The sequence below is a fragment of the Ostrea edulis genome, chromosome 2 (genome assembly GCF_947568905.1).
Source record: "Ostrea edulis chromosome 2, xbOstEdul1.1, whole genome shotgun sequence".
NCBI lineage: Eukaryota > Metazoa > Mollusca > Bivalvia > Ostreida > Ostreidae > Ostrea > Ostrea edulis.
Window position 1 is genome coordinate 16,359,357 of NC_079165.1, and position 23,826 is coordinate 16,383,182.

The window sequence follows — 23,826 nt, forward strand, 5'->3', positions numbered from 1 at the left end:
TATGCAATTAGCCTGCTTTCTACAACATAAGCACCATTTGTTTCATAGTAAGCTTAGGCCTAGTATATACATGCATATTTATATAATGCTATAATACCTCTATGATTATTATATAGACAAATGAATGCATGTATACGATCATATGATCCACAGTCACTATCATGTATTTCGAAACGAACCAATACATGAACATTTCAACAACTATCCCCACAAACAAGAGTTTTGATTTACCCCTGCATTTTCATTGTTTAAATAGGAAGTAATTGGGAATTATGAGTAATCAAATGATTAGCAAGTGATTAACTCGGTTAACACAGTATTAGCTAACCACTGCATTAAATTGCTTTTGAAAAACGGAATTGAACCATTGCGTTAACAGATTACCTGGTAAGGAGTTAACACTGCGTTAAACCTAACCACCGTGTCAACATTAACCACCCTTCAATAAATCGGACCCAGGTGGTTTCATGTGATCGGGTGAGCAACGTATTGGCAATACATCAATATCGAGATAAACAGTTGAACCCATTGGATGTCCGCATATATTTTGTGTTTTTCACTATATGTATACTCAAGAATTCAAGAAAACGAAAAACCTTTGAACAACTCGCATATTGCTTACATGCTTGACAGACACTTCAAATAATCCTAATAAACCCTGATAAAAAACAATATCTTCCCTGAATATGAGTTGAATAACACAACCATCTAATTTCTTCCCTTTTTTACATGATTTTGTTTAGCAGCAAAGGATCCAATTAATGAAAATCCCCTAATGCATCCAATTACTGTGAGGTCCAGTGTCTCGCCCTCTCTATTGCTTTCTCCCATCGTTTGAAAAGTCGTTCACGTTCTGAAAAAAAGCAAACTTACTCGTGAGAGTCTCTTGATACAAGATGAAGCATATTTCCTCTTGAAATACAATTTCTATCAAATTGACTCATAACTTATTACATAAAATGAAGTATTTCCTTTAGATTTTCAATGTACAACATTTCTTAGAGATTAATCAAATTGTCAGTATCTCCCCAATATTATCTCTTGAATTTACCATGATCATCCATTGCCGGTTTGAAAATGGTTTCAGGAAGGGGAAAGGCCACGTTAAGCTTCAGCTTATCCGGGGAAACAGGGAAAACGTTGATACCATCAGCTGCTCCCGCCATTAGAGCAGCCCCGAATGAAGTCGACTCAACCACAGACGGTCGAACTAAACATAAATCATCGTAAAACTGGGTTTAATCCTCGGTCCGTGATTGTAGTTTGATATTTAAAATATTGAGATTCAAAATTCATATCAATATACACATTGAATGGTTGGGAATATAATTTTTTTCCACAGTCAAAGGTTAAACTTCTGACAGATCCTCGATACTATGATTGATTGATTGATGTTTTCCGCCACACTCAAAAATTTTTCAATTATCTGGTGGCGCCCGATTTTCATTGGTGGAAGAGAGAACCCAGATACAATGTACCTGGGAAGAGACCACCGACCTTCCGAAAGTAAACTGGGAAACTTTCTCACTTACCGGCGCGAGCGGGGTTCGAACCCGCGCCGACAGAGGTGAGAGGCCGTGTGATTTTGAGCGCGATGGTCTAAACAGTCGCCCACGGAGGCCCTTACACGATACTAAGTTACCCCTATTATGTCAAAGGGGTTTATATAAACTTTTAAATTTTCACGTCACATCCTTTGTTAGCTGAACTGTTTTTATATCCTGACGAGGCAGAGTGTATTTAAAATCTTCTATATGAGAAGAATAAATCTCTTGTTGTGACCTTCAACTCGAAATCTAAATATTTCGACGACGTTTTATCTATCAACAATATACAATGTAATCTTTTTAATTCACATCTCGATTCGATATACCCCTGTGAACTCAAGATAAAGGAACCCTCGGAGTCCTCCACATCAGCTTGGTACATAGATATTTTATTGAAAATACTAACGGAAATATAACAATTCAACCCCATGACAAACGGAATGATTTCAGCTGCTCCATTATTACCGTCTCATTTTTATGTAGCAACGTTCCATTATCACCTGCATGTGGTGTTTATATCTCTCAACGTATTTGATACTGAAGAGGTTGTTCTGCGTATAGTCAGTTTTTAAATCGAGGCTGGCTACTGACAAACCAGTTGATGGTACAGGGGTTTCAACAGTCTCCTTTAAAGTCAGCATTCCGCAAATTCTATGGTCGTCATAATGATCTAGTTTGCCAATAAAACCTATTGTTGGGTCAAATGATGTAAGACGTGTTTTATACCGATTGTTAGACCGTTCTTGGCACGGTGAATTTATTTACAATTTACTCCGTTTACCCGATCAAGATATAAGGCTTACTGCGGGTGTGACCGGTCGAGAGGGGGATGTTTTCTTCATCATAGGCACCTAATCCCACCTCTGGTATATCAAGGGACCTATATGTTTGTCCAATGCTGTATTTTGTATTCCTTAAGAGTTATGAGATTGAGCACTGCTCGTTATCTCCACCTTTCATACAATGCTTATACGTCTCAAGAAGATCTGCATTTTGCATATTATAGTAGAATAGAAATTCGTGTCTCTTTGTCAGAATTGTTCAAAAGTATCATCATTTGGCCTCAAGGAACTGCAGGAAAATATGAACATCACCTCTCGAATTCGATTTTTATTTCCCAAGAATATATTTCGACTTTTCATATTATTTTGCAACAAATTCCCCGAAGACAATCTTCCTTCCTAACATAAATTGAAATATTTTTGATCAGAATATATCTATATCTTACATTCTGATTGAAGTACATTGATATGTTTCATGCTGATTTAAGAAGATTGTTCTCGTGCCTACCTACTGTTTTGTTGATAAAATTGGCTTGGATTTGCATCATCAAGTTGTCTACAGTCATCCCGCCATCAACTCTCAACTCAGATATCGGATATCCTGTATCCTTCTCAACAACCTCCAGAAGCTTGAAATATATTTCATAATATTTAAGTACTAATTTATTTGTTATCTTTTCTCATAGCTATTGATGTCGAATGAATAAATATATGAAACTTACGTCCGTAACCATGAAGCAAGCCGACTCCAGAGCCGCCCTGCAAATATGTTCCCTCCTTGTGTATCCGGTCATTCCTACTATTGTTCTGAAACAAACAAAATTATAGATTTTAGTTATAAATATAACATGTACATTGATTTTGATTACTGATTACTACGTTTACGTGATCAAGATATAGGGTTCACGACAGGGGATTCTTATTCCTACGCACCTGATAAACATGTAAGGTTTCATATATATATATATACAAATACTTTGTTCTTGAATATCATTTTTTACAAATATTCAATATCAGTTTATACTTGTGTTAACCCAAATTACTTAATAAAGATATCTATATGTTGATAGTATCTTTGTTTGATAAGCATAAACATCACCGTGATTATATAGAGTATAAAGTAGATGTAACATAATGGGCATAAAAAATTGCAAACTGTTGCAAAAGTCCACCCTAAACCAGAAATAAAACACTGAAATTGTTTTACTTGAGTAAGACTGTATATAATTCCAATCTTGTTGAAAGTGGATAAAATATGAAAAAATCGTTCTCAAAATTTACCTTGAGATTTAGTAGCCTGTCAAACGTTAAACCTTTAAACTTGCATGCATGGGTGGCCTATTGGTTTAGGTGCTCGGTAATCTTACACTTATACCATACATTCCGAGTTCAAGTCCACTATTTTCCCAATCTATTTTTTTTTTTTTGCTTTTCATTTTTTGGGGGTCGTTTTCTTGAGAGGGTGTATGTGTGTTATAAATGTGATACATATATTATAACAAATATTAGTCATTTTCATCATAACTTCCAATATTTGCAAGTTACGACTTAAAAAAGGGGGATTTCTTCCGAGATCACTGTAGTTCGTTTGTTTACACTAACATGTTCCGGTGTGCACAGGATTTTTAAACCGTAATGTGTCTGACAAAAAGCTAAACATATACTACAGGGAAAAGGGCACAAATGCACAGCATATCATTTAATAAGTAAAAATAGGTCAAGGGAGGAAAAGAACTGTTATACAGTTTGACTTCTAAAAAGTAAATATAAAAACTCATGTAGCAACTGTCATATGATATTTAGGCAAAACTAAACACTCTAATTATCAATCGAAGGCAACTGAACTGGTGAAATCTATTAAAGGTGCTGCAGTTATGTAAGAAAAAGACAGTGGGTTAAGTAATGCCAAAAATAAAAGGGTTGTTGTGTAATATGAATGCACCTATGAAAATATTGTACTGTTCATCATTCCAAATAAGAAAATGGTTTATTGATTAAAGAATGACTCATATAAATGTCAGTAATGCTAAACTGCGGCAGTTATCTTGGTTAAAGAAACATAAAAAACGTCGGCCTTATATTTAAATATAACACGCCAGTCTATTATTGGAAACCGGTGTCTTCCATTTAGATTTCTGAGTCGGCCGTTTCGTCAGCAAATGCTCTATACGTCTTTCAGTACGCTGTCACACGCTCGATGGTCATTGAGTATGGGATTGGAATACAGTCAGTTGATGTAACTTTAAAAAGTACTTGGAAGATAAAAGTTCACTTGATACATTTTATAAAACACAGACTTCAGTTAATTGCTAGATGAACATATTTGCCCTAAGTGATGAAATATTCAAAGCAGACACACAAACACCCCTATATATATGTGTGTGTGGTTATAATGAAAGAACATTTTCGGATACCCTCGTGCGTCATCCTCCCAATACGGGGCTAACAGTCCTCCAAAGGCGGGAACAAAGAAACAGTCATGTGATGATTCTACCGATGTCGCCAACGTTTCTACCAAATACAAGTCATTAGATTGTACATGTGATAAACATATTTCCTTTTTTTACATTATTATCAACTTTTATCTAATGATTGATATAGATTTTGCTTTTTAGTGAAATTAGGCATGTGTTCCATACCAATTTCTGCAACGGATTTGACGATCTGTAGATTGTCTCTCAACCATCGCATTAACTGTCCACAACCTTCAATGGCTCCCTACAAGACAATGCGTGTAAAGGACAGCATGACAAGTTTCGAACCTTATATATCATTGCTATCTAGTTGTACATTATGAAACCAAACTGAAGATAGATTTACTAGCGATATGCGAGTGTTTGATGGCAACATTATTAAATGTATTATGAAAATGACATAAATTAATTTTTAAATTACACTTACTAAAAGATTATATATAACAGGAGCTGATTTTCCGAGTTGGAAAAGTGGTAACGTCATCATTCCACAGGTAGAGTACACAGCCTAAAATATTAAACAGAGTAAATTTATTTTCATTGTCGGAAAGTTTTGTAGCATATCATAATTTTACATTTATATCAGCTTTTAATTGATTCAAAATTCAATTGAAGGGAAATGTGGAGAGCAAGTAGATGAAATTCCCATCATTTTATCATATCAGGAATGACCGATTTAAAGAATGTTATTTCTAATTATGACATCATATCGTGGATATTATCATATGCTTATATTGATATCAAAACATAACTATTAAAACAAAAGAACACCAAAACCTCCAAAATTCATTTAAAATGACATCACCGATTATACATGTAGTTTAAAGAAAACGAAATTAAGAAAATGAAATGTCTAACCTTGGTTCCCGTGTTTATATTTAAGCCCCCTGCTGTTCCATATCTACAAATAAAAGAGTTAAGCCCCCTGCTGTTCCGTATCTACAAATAAAAGAGTTAAGCCCCCTGCTGTTCCATATCTACAAATAAAAGAGTTAAGCCCCCTGCTGTTCCGTATCTACAAATAAAAGAGTTAAGCCCCCTGCTGTTCCATATCTACAAATAAAAGAGAAAAGACAGAAAGACACTAAGGTAAATATATAAGTGTTTATCATTTCTAAATTTACTCCTATTGCAATTGTGTGTTTCAATTAGCGCACCATTCGATTTCTCTAACATCGTTTTGTATCATGACAACAATAGACGTAGAGAATATAATTTCGTTTGAATGTTACAAAAGTAATTAACCAATACATGGCGAGTTTGATGAAAGGTGGAAATAACGAAGAGTAATCAATCTCACAACTCCTATAAGCTCTGTAAAATAGAGAGTGGGACAAACACGGACCCCTGGATACACCAGAGGTGGGATCAGGTGCCTAGAACGACTAAGCATCCCTGTCGACCGGTCACATCAACTGTGAGCTCTATATCTTGATCAGGTAAACGGAGGTATCCATAGTCAAAAATCAGTGTGCCAGGAACGGCCTAACAATCAATATTAAACACGTCAGACAGCATCTTGATCTTTCGTTTACTAAGGAAAAACAAATTTCATTTACCGATTAGCGGTATACTGTACACAAAAGATAATTATGTAAATATTTTCGAATTTTGCTATGAGTGACTAGTCATAAAAGCAATCCCGATACATCCTTATTGATTTTGTAAATCGGAAGAGAATAAAAAATAAATGTGTTGCATGAAAAATATGTAATGGTCCAAACTGACACAGCTTGTAACAACATAGTCTTCTTTTGTAAGCCAAAGGTCTTCAAAATTACAGTTGTGTTTGAAAAGAAGTGGCTTTAATTCGACATTTGATAGTCTAACTTATACTTGTATACAATTCCCTATCCAGGGATGAAATTCTTTAAAATTATGTTTCAGATTAAGGCACATTTCATATCATTGTCAAAAGACGAATGGATTTCAGTTATCGTATCTATATATGATTATAAACGGATCCAGTAAATGCTCTCTACCAAACACTAAGAAAATTGTGACAGCTGCTAAGGAGAAATTTCAAATCAACTTTACCTTACCATTTTCGAGATGTAAATTTTAGAAAAACCTCTACTAAATGAACAGTATCAAAGCCTGCGACTTTTCAGCACGTTACGCTATCATTTCTCACGATAAAGCCTGAATTCTCTCATATCATAGACACAAGCTTCTTCACTGGATATTAGATTAGGAAATATTCATATCCTTTGATCAGGCATCCCAAAATGACTTTGTTAAAACCTTTCCGATTCCACCTATCTACTCTGAAGATGATACTAAAACAATTCTTCATCTTGATAACAAACATGATGATTTTAGCTTCTATATCGTCAACTTTCCATTTTAATGAAACGATATTCTATTCTCACTTGCATGTGGTGTTTATGTCTGCAAATTAATTCGGTAGGCAAAATCTTATTCTGCATATGCCCAATTTCTAAATTGAGACAGGTTATTGACAAAAAAAAGAAGAAGATGTTACAGGGGTTTCAGCATCGTCAATCAAAGAAATTATCAGATTTTATACTTGTTATAATTATTTTGATTGTAATCTTAAACAGACATTAGGTCGAGAGTTGCCTGACGTGTTTCATACTAATTGTTAAGCTTCTGTTTTTATTAATTTTGACTACGGATGACTTTGTTAATTCAACCATTATGTTGGAGTCATGGCGGATGTGACAGATCAATAGAGGCCGAAACACGTGATCCACGTCTGGTGTCTCTAGGGATCTGTGTTTGCCCTACTTATAATTTTGAATTCTTTATAGGACATTTGAGATTCGTCACTGTTAGATATCTTCAGTTTTACATCTATCAGGTGGTCTCAGTGACCATTTCTTATTTTTCTGGAAAATTACTCCCATAGCTATGTAGCAATATCCCCTTATCACCTGCATATCGTGTTTATATCTCTCAACTTATTCGACACGCGAAAGCTTGTTCTGTGTATGATCAGTTTTTAAATCCAGACAGACAACTGAGAAACAAGCTGATGCTACAGGGGTTCCAACAGTTTCGCTTAAAGTCAGCATTGCAAACTTGATGGTCGTTATAACGGCCTAATAATTGGTATGAAACACGTCCGACAGCATTTGACCCAAATGACAGGTTGTATTAGCAAACTAGCTAATACAACCTGTCATTTGGGTCAAATGCTGTCGGACGTGTTTCATACCAATTATTAGGTCGTTCTTGGTATACTGATTCGGACTACGAATTTCGAATTGGTAGAGATATACGGCTCATGTTGAGTGTGACTGGTCGACAGGGGATTCCGAGACACCTGATCCCACATCTGGTATATACCAGGACCCGTGTTTGCCCAACGTTTAATTTTGTATTCCTTATAGGATTTTTGTTTCATCATTTCATAGAATCAGCAAAGTTGACAACCACAAATATATTGAACGCTAGCTACGGACTTGTATTTCGTTCTTATGTGCTCTCATGTAAGCTTAAAATCTTGATGCACGTACAATCAACAATGCAGCTAAGATTTGTACTCCACCATTTTACCGTTATACGGTATATTACCTACCATTTGTAATCTGCATAATGGAAAAGAGAAGACAACTAACAGTAATCAATCTCATGACACCTTTAAAGAATGCAAAATTAAAAGAAGGGTAAACATAGACTATTCAACATACTAAAGGTTGGAGTAGGTGCCTAGGAATAGTAAGGATCTTCTGTTGAATATTGACATTCGCCTTTAACCCAAGATTGTGATCGGGTAAACGGAGTAATTAATAGTCAAAATCAGTGTGTACAGATCAGCCTAACAATATGTATTAAAAACGTCCGACTGCATTCGATTAGTCCACAATGATGTCATTTTATGACAGAACGATATTCTAGCCCGATACTGAATAAAAATATATTTCAAGTACTCACGTGCATTTCGATTGACCTGCTGTGAAACATAACTGACCGACTGTTCCTGCCTTTTGGTCTCCTAACATCTTTAAACAAAATGTATGCTTCTTTAACGCCTGATATACCCTTAAAATTTGTTGAATCTGGATGTTCTAAAGTGTACATTTGAATACAATTACCCCTGATATGGGAATCCCAGCCAGAGGTCCAGATTTTATGTAGCCATAAATTTCTGAGGTACTCCTAACCTCAGCAAATACATCATGAGGAATTCCAAAATACCTGAAATGAATGCATAACAATTTTGCTTATTGAGATATTCCACACAAAGTAAGATGAAGCTGAAAACATGTGTACATTATCATCAAGTATCAGCGTGATACATACCGTCCAGTTTCGTAAAGCACCTAATTAGACATTGTCACGGTAGTGACGTTATTTCGGGGAAATTGAATATATGTAAATTATACACATGAAAATTAAACACATGACACAATATGATTATTACATGTATCACAGTAAACTGGTCACATACACCTAATTTTAATGTGCTCGCTTCGCAACCGGCCCATCCGTTCCTGATGTTACCATTTGCTGTAGCCTGGTTGGTTGCAAGCTCGCTTCTTAAACCGGGAGGCCCGCTTTCTATCTTAAAATGTGTAATTTATTTCTCGATTTATGTTTTATGATAACCCCTCAGTGGAACGAGTTAATAATCTACTTATTGGTTCTAATTTGTTAATCCGTTCTTTGTGTTTTACTTCATTCCGCATACCAGATAATTAATTTAGTTAAGTCATGACTCTCGTTGATAATAAACGTGTTTTGAATCTCATTGGCAAATATGACTATTTTCAATGTGTAGACCTTTGTAGTTTAGCTTTAGTGCTAGTGTGTCTTTTCTTTCTTATTATACCCACACTTTGTAAAATGTTCGGGTACATTATTGTTACCCTGGTCCGTCCGTCCATTCGCCTGTCACACTTTCATCTTCCTCAATGTTCTCTTTCATTTTAAACAGTAGCCAATTAATCTGCTGGAATTTGATAGGTGTTGTCCTAGATTTGCTATATGGTTTCAAACTTTTTGATTTTATCCTGGGGCAAAATGGAGGTTAAAAACAATGTTTCGTTATTAAATAATCTGATTCCCAGAACTCCTATTTTGGAAGATGATTGATGGTGTCCTGTAGATGTGCAATAAGTGTTTGGAATTTTTAATTTCATCCTGGAGGGCCTAATGGGGATCCAAAACGACGGTTGGTTAACCACCTCTGGTTCTAGAACTCATCTCATCTTTCGAAAGTTTTTTGATTGTGTACTATAGATGAGCAATAAGGTTTCAGAATTTCATTTTTACCCTGGGGGCGTATTGGATGTTGAAAAACAATCTTTTTGTATAGAAAAACCTGGATCCCATAATTCCTTTTACATTTTGTGCAGTAACCAAATCATTTTTGGGGACATGATTGGTGGTGTCATTTACATGTAGATTTGCAATAAGGTTTCCAAATATAATTTTTACTTTGAGAGGCAAATGGGGTTGGAAAATGATGACCCCCCCCCCCCCCCCCGGGCGCGCAGTGCAATGTGTCATGTGCAACACGAATATTATTAGAATGTAAAACTTATACGGTACCAATTTTGATGCACCAGATGCGCATTTCGACAAATAATGTCTCTTCAGTGATGCTCAACCGAAATGTTTGAAATCCGAAATAACTATGAAGTTTTAGAGCTAAATATAGCCAAAAATAGCGTGCCAAAAAAGTGGAGCCAAATTCGTCCAAGGATAAGAGCTATGCATGAGGGAGATAATCCTTAATTTGGAAATGAATTTCTAAATTTTATTCCAGCAATTAAATATACATCCGTATTTTCAAGCTAGTAACGAAGTACTTAGCTACTGGGCTGTAGAGACCCTCGGGGACTAACAATCTCAATCATTTTAAAGACCATATTGAATAATAAAAAAAAAATGATGGGGGTTGGAATGACCGCAGGGCACATGACCAACAGAATACTCGATACATCTTAATATGTGCAGCAGCAATATATAGGATTTAGGGGTAAGGACTTCAATCGTTTTTAAATGAAAGGGTGGAAGATAACGAATTGTGATTAATTTCATAACTCCCGCACAAAATACAAAATTAAGAGTTGGACAAACACGGACCCCTGGATATACCAAAGGTGGGATCAAGTGCGTAAGAGAAGTAAGCATCCCCTGTAGACCGGTCACAACTGCCTTGAGCCATATATTTTGATCAGGTAAACGGTGTAATATGTAGTCAAAATCAGTGTGTAAAGAGCGGCCTAACCATTAGTATGAAACACATCAGTCAGTATTTAAGCCAATGATAGGTTGCACTGGCAAATTAGATCATTATAACGACCACAAAATTTGCGAAATGCTGACTTTAAGCTAAACGAAACTTTTGAAACCCCTGCATCGTCAACAAATACCGTACACAATATCCAGCAGTAAAAGTCAAGAAACACAAAACTCGAATATCATCTCACTGCTCGCACTTTCGGCTTTAATGTCATTTTAGATAGTTACATGTGCATGTATAGAGTGTAATTTTTAATTCTTATATATTTCCAAGTAGATCACGGTTACAGTGTAATTGAATTCAAACTACGCGATATTAATATATATCCCGATTGATTGATTGGTTGTATATTGTTTACCGCCCCTCTCGAAAAATTTCCACTCATGTGGAGATGTCACCATTACCGGTGAAGGACTTTAAACTTAGGCCTATACTATGTGCTTACGGCCAATGAGCAGAGGGGGTTCTTTAGCGTATCACACCTACTGTGACACGACAGATCCGTTATTAAGGTAATCGCCGAGGACCTGTGACATTCACACCTGGTGCTGAACGTTTGGCGATGAAACTGTCACTACCTGTTTTAACGACTTAGGTCTGTCACGGCCGGTATTCGGAACTCTGACCTGGTGCATGCGGGGCGAACGCTCTACCTCTAGATCATCCCGGATGTTAAATCCAGATAAGCAGGTGCACGCATACAGACAACAACATTTTATGTGTTTCAAACCCCGTGGTGGCCGAGAGGTTAGAGCATTCGCCCCGCATGCGGAAGGCCAGGGTTCGAATCCCGGCCCCGACAGACCTAAGTCGTTAAAACAGATAATGACAGTTCCATCGCCAAACGCTCGGCATCAGGTGTGAATGTCACGGGTCCTCGGATATGACCTTATAAACGGACATCCTGTGTCAGAGTAGGTGTGGCTCGCTAAAGAACCCCCACTGCTCAATGACGGTAAGCGCCGAGCATAAGCCTAAATATGAAGCCCTTCACCGGTGTTGGTGACATCTCCATATGAGTAAAAAAGTCTCGAACGAGACTTGAAGTAAGATACAATCAATCAATCAGACCTGATTGTTATCCTTTAAATGTCTGATAAGAATTTCAGATCAGATATAGGTCGAGGCCTCTGCTGGTGGACTGTTAGTACCCGAGGGTCTCTACAGCCCAGTAGCTAAGTACTTCGTTACTAGCTGAAAAATACGGATGTATATTTAATTGCTGTTATAAAATTTAGAAATTCATTTCCAAATTAAGGATGATCTCCCTCATGCATAGCTCTTATCCTTGGACGAATTTGGCTCCACTTTTTTGGCACGCTGTTTTTGGCTATATTTAGCTCTAAATTTCATAGTTATTTCGGATTTCAAACATTTCGGTTGAGCATCACTGAAGAGACATTATTTGTTGAAATGCGCATCTGGTGCATCAAAATTGGTACCGTATAAATTTTACATAAACGGTAGACTCTATTTGTTATGTGTGTGACACTTCTGCATGACTGGCAGAATATTCTTATAGTGCAAATAATTCGTGTAAGTCTAATTTCTAACCCTAACGCAGAATTTGAGCAGCAATAAATGCTAATGCGTTATTGAATTAGCAAAATTTCAATAGACACCACAACTTTAATTTCGAGTCTCAATTCATGACACAAGTGTGTGTGTTTTGCAATATATGTAATATGGGTTTTGAATGTAAAAAGTATGTTTGTACCTGCAAATTTCTGGATCCCAGTTACATGTTTCCAGATTAAACAAGCCTGTAATTTGACCATTAGAAATGTCCGTCAGATACAGTCCCCCATCTACACCGCCAGTGAGATTCTAGAATCAATTACAAGATATGTTTATATATACAATGTAGTTTATTTGCGATGAATATATTGACTTACCAATGTTTCGACGTAATTTCAAAATAAAAAATTTCATTATCAAACACCTTGAATTTCTTGCATAGAATTGTTGTTTTCATTCAATTTCTTGTCGTATGGTGTAATGAAGACTTTTAAGTTTGCCACCACAATTTCACTAAATTCAAAAACAGAATAACGTGATACTATTTTACACAGGAGTGTGATATTGATTGATTGAATATTATTTAACGTGTGAATCTTTCACTCGTATGTAGACGTCACCATTACCGGTGAAGGGCTGCAAAATTTAGGCTTATGTTCGGCGCTCACCGAGATCTTTATCGTGTCACATCCCAGTTTTGCGAGAAAATATGATCTTTAAAACTTTATTTTAAAACACAAAAGGTGTTTGTCGGATTTGAACGTGGGATATGCGGTTCCGTAATTCGATACCCTATCCAGGAACTGCGTAGATATACAAATGAATTGATCGATACAAGTAATTTCACGAAGCATTTGAATCTTCATCTTGTGACGTAGTGTCATAAAACATATACGTCTTTATGTAAAGAGCTATCTTAGAATATTAGTTTGCCGTTGAAATTTATGTTCAATAAAATATTCAATTATGAAGCAGATAATATGAAAGACTCTGTGGTGTATTTTATTTTTAGTTCACTGGGATATATCGAATAGACGTATAGATGAAAATGATTATTGTTCATGGATATACGTCGTCGATGTATCTGTATGTCGAGTTGAAGGTCACAATAAGAAATTCTTTCTTCTAGTGTAGATACTTTTGAATAAATTCTTCCTCGTAAGAGTAACACAGTTTCATTCACTGACATTTACTATTCATAATACGCAATAAACTTTATATACTTTCTTCATACCCATAAAATCCAAGAGTTGACTGTACCAAGCATACAGGTACCATCTTTTATAGCTTCCATTACGCCAGGAACGTTCTTAAGGATCCATGGAATTTTTGTGTACCAAAACAAAGGACTCAAAGGCAGACCAGTGATCCTCTGCGTAACAAAACATATAGGATTTATAATTGTGTAAGATAATTCATTGTGCTACTTTCTATTCTAATCTGGCCTGAGATTCCGTTCGACTTGGTATTTAGACTGACGCCTTTATCGAATATCGGAGCAATCCTTTAATTCTGATTCATGTTAGAACATTCACAATCGGTATCGGCCGGTTAGGTGTACACTAAAAAGTGAAACTGCCATTCGCTTGATGTAGGTGATTTGACTGTTAAAATAACTCTCTATCACACTTTATTCTGCATAAGTATGTGAATTTCACAATAAAAACAGTAGTCTACGCCGATTACCCTCAACAACCTTTGGAGACGGTAACATTACGATTATGTCACAAGCGCATACGATTCGCCGACAATTTCCAAAATGTCAGTTGTCCTTTTGCAGACGAAGCTTGCGTTTGAGTAGAGCATATGATATATGCAGAGAGCACAGAAAAGTGAAAAAAGAACAGAACAAAGCTTTGAAGGATATCGAAATGATATTTGCTACCCATGATGTGAACTCACTCTGAAATGATCTTTATTTCTTCCAGGCACCTTGTCAAGTTCTTTTTCATTTTCGTCTTGCGTTCGAATATCGCACCATACTGAAAAACAGTAACAAAACATTGCACGTAATATTAACAAATGACCCGTTCCCTTGGGACACAGAAATGCAGACAAAATGCAGTGTACGTCCTTTATATATATGTATATCAGTTTTTTAATCGAGGCAGGCTACTGACAAACAAGTTGATAGTGAAGATATTTTAACAGTCTCGATTAAAATAAGTATTTCGCAAATTTTATAGTCGTTATAACGATCTAGTTCGTCAATACAACCTATCATTGGGTCAAATGCTGTCTGACGTGTTTCATACCGATTGTTAAACCCATCTTTGCACACTGATTTTGACTGCGGATAGCTCCGTTAACCTGATCAAAATATATGGCTCAAGGCAGTTGTGACCGGTCGTTTTTCGGAGTACATGTAGTGCTCATTTAATTATCAGACACTAATCTTTTTCAAATGTTTTTCGCGCAATATCAACTTTGAGGTTACTGTTATATCGTATATATATATATATATATATATATATATATATATATATATATATATATCCAAAATTGAAATAGAGTCTCAGTAATCGGATACTAATATTTAAAAAAAATATGAAAAGAAAACACAGAATCGTTTTTTACCACACGTTTCCAGATGTGTACTTAACTGGATTTGTCTGTATTCAGGTGTACTGATGTGCTGCTTATGTACACGTACACGGGCACAGAGAGTGTTTCACCAATGTAATATTCCTTGCATCCAGGACATGTGATGGCGTATATGACATCCTTTGTATCGCATGACATGTTAGCATTAACTTTAAATTCTCGTCCGTTAAAATTATAACTGGTCCCTTCTGTAATGTAGTCACATGTACCGTATACGTCATCTAATTGGGAGGAACATAATAAATAAATCCCAATTATATTACCTACTTATACAGTGTCAAAGTGTACGGACCCTCGATGCGGTACATGTGATTTAACATTTTCCCATTTTATAAACTCAGATGTGCCAGTGCTATTCAGAGACGGGAAAAAGAAAAACATTTCATTTGTATTCTAAAGCCAAAACTTAATAGTCTTTTATAATTGCCTATGATTTTCCCGTACTTTTTCCAGATCATTATGTTACATTATCCATGACGTCACAATAGGGGATGTAAGTCTCGTTTCTCGTCACTTCCGGTGAAGCGTTTCCGGTGACAAACAAATCCGATTCAGTATATACGAGTATAGAATTGGGCCAACTACACGTCCGAAAAACCAAATCTTATGCGTAAATCAGAGAACGCTGTGTACCACAACCATTTGTTATGTTCCTGTTTAACAAGTTGACGTATATTGTCAATGCAGTGGTTGAAGTGTCGATGGAGAACAACCAGGTAACTGCAAGTATACGTTCATTTCCACCTTCATGAATGATTATTCGATAATTACGCAATTCATTTGTACTTTTAATTCAACTTACTTCTTCTCTTTTAATTCAAACAACTAGGCCTATTATCGTTAATAATTAGACATACAAATGTACAATGTAACTCAAAGTAGATAATTTTATGATGTGGCTAAAATTGAGGGGGGGGGGGGGGTATGGTTATATTATTGCCCTATACTTCACTGGTTATTATTATTATTATTTAAGCAATTTGGAGAAAATAGTAATATTAAGATAACTTGATTATCTATGGCTTGATTATGTTTGTAAATATTTAGCAAGAAATTACAGGGGAAGGGGAGGGGGGGGGGCACTTCTTGTCTAAAGATATAAGGAGGCAAATGCCGGAGAGAGTAATTTCAGTGGTAGAGAATTTGTAGAATGTGTATCTTCTGTACGAGAATAATTAACGCCTCTTTATTGTGGATTCTCTTTTTATAGTCTTCATTGTACATTATATATAAACTTTTTCTTACATTTAGAATTCAGGAAGAGTATTTTCCCTCAAGTCCAGCCATCCTTACTATCACATGATACAGGACTAGCTTTTGTGCAATATGCATTATTGTGTTTCAATTGTTTGGACTACAGCCGACTGCATGCAAATTCTCCGGATCATGAAGGACTCTTAGTGGACAAAGAACATTGCAAAGTGATAGAATTTTATTGCTGCAACTTGATTATTTGGAGAACAGCTGACTGCAGAATTATCTGGGATCATAAAGGACTCTGAATGGACGCATACCATTAACAGAATTATACTTTCAATATTTTCATTCCTGGATGGATTTAAAATCAACATGTATGATAAAACATACTTAATAAAACAATAACAATCAGTAGTGCATTTTTATTTATACTAAACTATTTGACACATACGTTTTATTTTATTCATAAATGATTTGCAAAAAATAATAAATGAAGAAAATTATATCAAATCTAAAAAAAAAAAAAAAAAAAAAAATTTAAAAAAAAAAAAAGTGCTTAATTCCAGTCGTGGGTTTTGCGGGACTTCTGCTGTGGAGCACATGTTGATCCTGTATTCAAAGTTGAAAAATAAGTGATTGCACCATTAGGTGTTACACAAGTCACTGCTTTGACAGTAAGTCAGCACTTACAGGAACTGTATGTCATCAAGGTGTCCGGGAATATTTCAAGAGACTGGTTTCAATGGCATCTAACCTAAATAAAAAAAAATGAAATAGAAATCATGTTCATGCAATACGTTTCTCTTTATCTCAAGGAAGTTATTGTAAGCCTTAAATCAAAGCCACATTCTTGAATTTAGTTTAAACTAATATTTTTCTATACATAAAACTGTGTTTATACAATTTGAAACTGGTTTAGGGAGAGAGGATAGAAAAATTCAATGCAGATGGAGAAAGTTTGTTTAATAATAATATTCCCAGTAAACAGTGAATACAGTTGTACGAACCTTAAAACATAACATATTACATGAATGTTATCAAATTATAACCCCCCCCCCCTTTTTTTTCCACAAGTACCAACCGAATCTCAATGAATCCACTTTCTAAAAACAATAATTTATTGTTTTATAATATTAAATACTATCACTTCTTTTTGAAAATTGTGTAAATATTACATTTATTAAGGTTTAGCTGCAATAATGTAGCCCTCTCCGAGTTTATTAATCTGACCCCCCCCCCTTTTTTTTTTAAAGGAGAGGGATATATTATTATTATTATTATTATTATTTTTATTGGCTCTTTTTGGACATATATTATCATATAAAGAGGATGTTACATGCAACTTCAATATTTCAACAAACGTGTTAAACACTGTGTGAAAATTAATAGCAATATTGTACAATTACTTTGAAGATAAAGAGAGACTAGTATATGAAATATGCATAACTAATTCATTTAAGGAAGATACATCTTACATTGAAATTAGTTTGTCTTCTATCTTTTTCCATACTTGGTTATAATAATCAAGATTTCTTTTGCCACAATAAATTGATTTTTTAACAAACAGTTTTCTTCTCAAAAATTGCAAAATAATATATAAAGAAGGACCACTGTGCCCTGTATCTGAATTAAACACAAACTGTATATAATATTTAGAAAGCAGTATACAATAATTCAGACTTTCACACTTTTCTTCATAAAATCCAAATATTATGTCTTGATAAGAGATATCATTTATATAAGTAATGTTTAATCTATTCCACCAAGTTTGGAAATGCTTCCAATAAGTACCAACATATTCACAAAAGTAAAACCTGTGCTCTATTGTATCTAAATTTCCACATAATATACAAGAAGGTGATGTTTTAATTTTCATTGCATACAGCAATTTGTTATATAATATATGGATATATTATTGCAGATAATCAAGGTCATGCATGCACGACGCCGATAAGAAATCAGTGATGAAGTTTTGTTGTATATGTCATGGAAAGAGTACTATTTAGTAGTGCTACAGCTGCTGTGTCTAGGAATGTTTTTTTTTTTTTTTTTATAAATTCTCTATATAGATCGTAAAATCATGCTCCCTCCCCCTATAAACATTTCATTTATACAATTTCAAGCGTGACTGCATGTGACGTATAACTGTATACATTTTGATTTGTGGATTGTAAATAAATACATGTAAATCTATTTATATTTACTTGAGCGTATATGTAACTAAAGGCTGATGATCGGTATGAAGGCCCTAGATGTGGTAACAAACAAAACCAAGATATTTATATTTATCTAATGGAAATCAAGTTTACTACCGGTATTAGAATCCATTTATACTGACCTGCAAAACTTTCCCCATAACGTCCAATTCTTTCCATCGTCCAAAAACAACGATAAAAACTGCAGGATATTTCCAACTTGCATGATTTCATGCAAACCGTAAAGGTTTGTTTGTCACTGGAAATACTCAAATCTCGCGTCATCTCGTTTGCGATCTTACAGCCCCTATATAAACATTTAACGTTCTGCTTACTTTGACGTCATAATCACTGTTACTATGATACTGCTATGTATACATTTTTGTAAAGCTTCTGAAGATGTAATGAAAGGGCTAAAGCTTTACGGAGGATTTCTGTGTTTTCTTTTCATATATATTGTTTCAATGAAAAGTATGAATTTTTGTCAGGTGATCGCTTGGGTATTGTCCTCTTCCCGACATCAATGCTCATCGCGCACTTATCGCCCGATAGTTAGTGAGAGCGGATGTGGAGAATGTGTTTGATCAGAGCACCTCAACTATGATCATTGGCGATTTTGACTAGGGATTGCTCCGTTTACCCAATCGAGATTTACAGCTTATGGTGGGCGTGAGAGTTCGTTAAGTGATTGTTATTCCACGCCTCATAGACAGCTGAATAAGTTCATGATATTAAGTAAGTTTGCACCATGAATTGTAGTCAGCTATCAATAAAAAAAATGAAGTCAAAGAACAGTGATCGACCTTATAAGTCTTTGAAAGAAAGTAAGAATATGGCAGAGACACAGGTCACATAAAATACTAGACCCAATGACAAGTTGTATTGGTAAATTAGATCGTTATAACGAGCATATCATGACATTCAACTAGACCACTGAAATTCTTCTAACATTACTTTATTTGTCAGTAGCCTGCCTCAATTAAAACTTTATTTGACGAAATACATACCTATAGCATTGTAAAATATATACCTATAGCATTGTAAAAGATATATACACCTATAGCATTGTAAAAGATATATATACCTATAGCATTGTAAAAGATATATATACCTATAGCATTGTAAAAGATATACCTACCTATAGCATTGTAGAAGGGTTTGCCCGTTTTGCTGCTCCATGGTATTAAAGTCAACATCTGATTGGTGATTCCCAGACCTTTAGAATGTACACTTCAATAATTAGAATGCACAAAACAACCATCTGATAAATGAATCCCAGGCTTACAGAATTGAGTGTGCAATATCTGAAAGGTAACTCAAAACGTACAAAACACTACCATGTGATTGCTGATTACCAACTTTACAAAGTGTAGGCTTCAATATAGTGTAAAACACGGCCATCTGACTGGTAATTTACAGACATACAGAATTCGGAAATCAGCTTTGTTACTGTGCAAAAAACAATAATTCCCACACTAGAATGGTTGGTTGTGTATTTAACGTCTCAGTCGAGATTATATCACTCATACGGAGACGTCACCATTGCCGATTAACGATTGCAAAATTTAGGGCTATGTTTGGCGCTTACGGTCTTAAGCAGGAGTGTTATCGTGCTACACCTGCTGTGACACAGATCCTCAGTTTTTGCGGTCTCATCCGAAGGACCACCCCATTTAGTCGCCTCTTACAACAAGGAAGTTGTACTGAGGACCTATTCTAACCAGAATCCCCCACGGGGCTATAAGGGAGAAGCGGATCCCCTATATACCTATAAACATAGAATTAAAACTAAACGTTAGTATTTCCCCGATCCGTGAAACTATGCCATTTAAAAGAATATGATATGATATCAACACATCTTTTGTACGTATCATACATTGAATAATCAGCCTATTGTATTATATAATTTTAGGCAACATTATCTCTGTAATAGTATGCTATAAAACAACATTATAAGTAGTATTGTTTTATGAGAATCGACGCAATGTACATTTTATTTCCCGTATGTCTATATTCTTGTCCTTCAGCTGTTGAACAGTAGCATCGATGCTTTTCCAAACTGTGTCCATGATATGAAGAGGATCCATCTCTGTCCATCTACAATAAAATATGGCTTTCAACAATTTTAAAAATGCAATTCTTTGTTTTGGTGTTGTATAAATTCATTTCAAGATTAAGGATTATCTTCCTCATTCATAGCTCTTATCCTTAGACGAATTTGATTCCACTGTTTGGCACTCTGTTTTCCCCTAAAATAGCTCTTACAAGTTTATTGTTATTTCGGATTTCAAACATTTCGGTTGAGCATCACTGAAGAGACATTATTTGTCGAAATGCGCACCCGGTGCATCAAAATTGGTACCGTATAAGTTTTACAACATAGCTCTCAAATGAAGCGGGAATTCATTTTGTAAAATAGAATCTACTACAATTATATATTATCCACCAAAATAACCCGATACTTGCTTTGAAAATATACACAGAATAATTCACTAATACTATTTTAAAACCGTTATTACTATGTATGTTTATTTTTGTATGGTGATTTTGTGAACGAATCTGCCCCGTAAAATTCTTTATATCCCTTCCACTTTGACCTATTTTCCAATTTTATTCTCTATAAACTCCACTTACCCCTCTTTCGTTCTATTATCTTTATACCCCTTTAACCACTTTCTTGGTTTATTGTCTATAAATTTCACTTACCCTTCTTTCGGTTCGATTCTCTTTGTCTCCATGTTGTGGGAGGCAACGATATCTCCAGTGACGCTATCAAATACCTGATGGGACATAAAGGAATATGCGTATGAAAAGTGAAGATAACGAACAGTGATCAATTTCATAACTCCTATAAGCAATACAAAATAGATAGTTGAACAAAAACGGACTCCTGGACACACCAGTGGTGGGATCAGGTGCCTAGGAGGAGTAAGCATCCCCTGTCGACCGGTCACATCCACTGTGAGCCATATATCCTGTTCAGGTAAAATGAGTTATCTGCAGTCAAAATCAGTGTGCCAAGAACGGCTTTACAATCGATATGAAACACGTCAGACAGCATTTGACCCAATGATATGTTATCTTCACCTTTCACGTCAACATGATGAATCAATCATTGCCTATGTTAACGACTTAAGTTTGACGTGGTCATGACAACCCACGGTATCCTAATTACGAAGTGAATCTTCTACCACTAAGCTACCGCGATCGGTTTATGAATATATAAAGGGTAGGGAAGGATAAGAAACGAACAGGTGCTTGTCACTATATTATGATAGGTGATATAACAAAATGTAATCAATCTCCTAACTCCTTTAAGGAATACAAAATAGAGAGTTGGGTTAACATGGACTCCTCGATATACCAGAGGTGAGATCAGATGCATTGTTCACAAAGCATCTTACGACTAAGCTGGAAAAAAAAAGATTCTGTCTGATAATCAAGTACCGATCACAACGTCGAAAGTATGTATTCAAGTTTTATAAACCATGAATGTACTTTATATATCAATTAAGACAATCTACAAGAAATGAAAAATAAGAAAATTTCAGTGTTCATAAATTTTGATCTTGGTCGTAAGATATTTTGTGAATAAGGGCCCATATGCCTAGGAGGAGTAGGCATCCGTTATTGAATGGTCACACCCACCTTGACTTCTATATCTTGATCAGGTAAACGGAGTAATCCGTAGTCAAGATCATTATTCGGAGAACGGCTAAAAATCGGTATAATTCATGTCAGACAGCATTTGACCCAAAAAGGACATTGTACCGGCAAACTCGATTATTATAACGACTACAGGAGTTGTGAAATGCTGACTTTAAACGAGACTGTTGAAACCCCTGTAACATCAACTTATTTGTTAATAACCTTTCTATCATTAACAGCATAATTTATCATGCAACAGAGACTCTTTAAAAAATCTACACTTGTTGGATATAAAATTCTGGAAACTTAGAACTCCATCAAGAATTTTTAAAACTGCTTCGAAGAATTTCAAACGTTTATCTCTTAGGTTGATAGTTTGTTAGTATAAATGCAAGCTACTATATCTGATATCATATGTTATGTTAAAATTCCACAAATAGATTAATCTGATATGTATTTTTTTTTCGCAAAGAATGTTAGTTGATATTATATGTGATGCCTGATGGATGCGTGTTTATAAGCAGAACACATTTAGTGAAGTACACACCAGATATGACACGGTATATTCATTCTAAAATTTTATTCATATGACTGCAATATAATTTGATATGTTGGAAATATCTGAAAAATATGCCGATATTCGCGCTGCACAAAAGTGGCGGAAATGATTGATCGTCCAGTGAGTGTTCTGATGTAGCTATAGCTGTCACACGGTGATGTGTTCGGTACGTGTGCGGCGTGGTGTCTACAGTTTTATATATCATCAATGAAGTGCAGGTCTGTCGTTTGACGGATTGCTTGCATTTATTTCATTACTATGTGTGGTTTACCTTACAGGTTAACAAAACAAATACATTGTAGCATTTCAGTTCTTTTAAAAACACATAATCATGCATCATGTATGTGGAATGCATGGGGGTACGACCTTGAAGAAAGACTAAAAGAATCATTTTTATGCAGTGAGATCTTTCTTTTATTTCTTTTCAAGAACAACCTAAGTATCATTTTAAGTAAGCCAAAATAGATCGTTCAAATTTATTGACTAAGGCCCAAAAAGGGGGTTTAAAACTGCAAATACGTTAGAATACATAATAATTAGTTTGATATTAAACACATATATGAAATGCAAAGCTCTATAAACGTACAGTCTGGACTCTAGTCAGTTGATATGTTGTCTCACGTGGCCAATTCATCTTTATACTGGTCAGTGGTTAAGCAAAGTATTCAGTGTTTGTAGACTAGCCTCACATTTGGATTAACGAATTTACACCTTTTTATTTAGATTTGCAACGTGATAAATAAGACTTACACAGAATTTGGTTCCACTAGTCCCCTGATCAATACCACTGACGAGGACAGGCGATCTGAGTGGAGATGTAGCCATGGTTTATTTCTGCAACAAGTGTCACTGTCAACAGAATGTGTTTTAATTCACAATCTAGATTGCGCAATGAATAATTGTGAGCTTCTGCGAAAATAGTTTCAAAGTAGGTCGTACAAATAATGTCCTGAATAAAATATCATATTTATTGTCTGGTTGTGAGAGTTTGACATAGAACGGACTTGATAAATCCTACAAATATATATGAAACATATTTCAATACAGTACATGTACATACAACATAAGCATATGCATGGCACAAC

General features: G+C 35.3%; 1 protein-coding gene and 1 long non-coding RNA gene across 4 annotated transcripts; both read right to left on the reverse strand.

The window, feature by feature from the left end:
- Positions 1–678: 678 nt before the first annotated feature.
- Positions 679–23,826, reverse strand: LOC125679639 (glycerol kinase-like). 3 transcript variants are annotated; one of them, XM_056156226.1, is made up of 18 exons: positions 23,802–23,826; positions 23,492–23,575; positions 21,241–21,314; positions 20,525–20,631; positions 19,673–19,750; positions 14,441–14,520; positions 13,773–13,910; positions 12,738–12,847; positions 8,865–8,967; positions 8,704–8,771; positions 5,662–5,704; positions 5,231–5,311; positions 4,969–5,047; positions 4,744–4,840; positions 3,052–3,136; positions 2,838–2,958; positions 1,052–1,210; positions 679–853 (listed from the first exon to the last, which is right to left on the reverse strand). In XM_056156226.1, the coding sequence occupies exons 2-18, from the start codon at positions 23,564–23,566 to the stop codon at positions 786–788; spliced, it is 1,566 nt and encodes a 521-aa protein (XP_056012201.1). In that variant the 5' UTR covers positions 23,567–23,575; positions 23,802–23,826; the 3' UTR covers positions 679–785. The 3 variants fall into 3 exon arrangements, 2 of the variants coding, with proteins under 2 accessions (XP_056012201.1, XP_056012202.1); XR_008800494.1 differs by lacking the exon at positions 23,802–23,826 and having other exon boundaries at positions 2,842–2,958; positions 23,492–23,609; XM_056156227.1 differs by lacking the exons at positions 19,673–19,750; positions 20,525–20,631; positions 21,241–21,314; positions 23,492–23,575; positions 23,802–23,826 and adding an exon at positions 15,142–15,348.
- On the reverse strand, positions 16,747–18,999 carry LOC130052126 (uncharacterized). The gene is made up of 2 exons (XR_008800495.1): positions 18,678–18,999; positions 16,747–17,093 (listed from the first exon to the last, which is right to left on the reverse strand). It is a non-coding gene; the product is annotated as an uncharacterized LOC130052126 (long non-coding RNA).

What these genes read in the sequence shown, in the direction of transcription:
- LOC125679639 (XM_056156226.1), bottom strand. Translation starts at nt 23,566, where the DNA reads ATGGCTACATCTCCACTCAGATCGCCTGTCCTCGTCAGTGGTATTGAT. An exon ending in CTAGTGGAACCAAATTCTGT is followed by an intron (nt 21,315 to 23,491) that starts GTAAGTCTTATT and finishes ATGTCCCATCAG; the next exon opens with GTATTTGATAGCGTCACTGG. An exon ending in ACCGGCAATGGATGATCATG is followed by an intron (nt 854 to 1,051) that starts GTAAATTCAAGA and finishes GCTTTTTTTCAG; the next exon opens with AACGTGAACGACTTTTCAAA.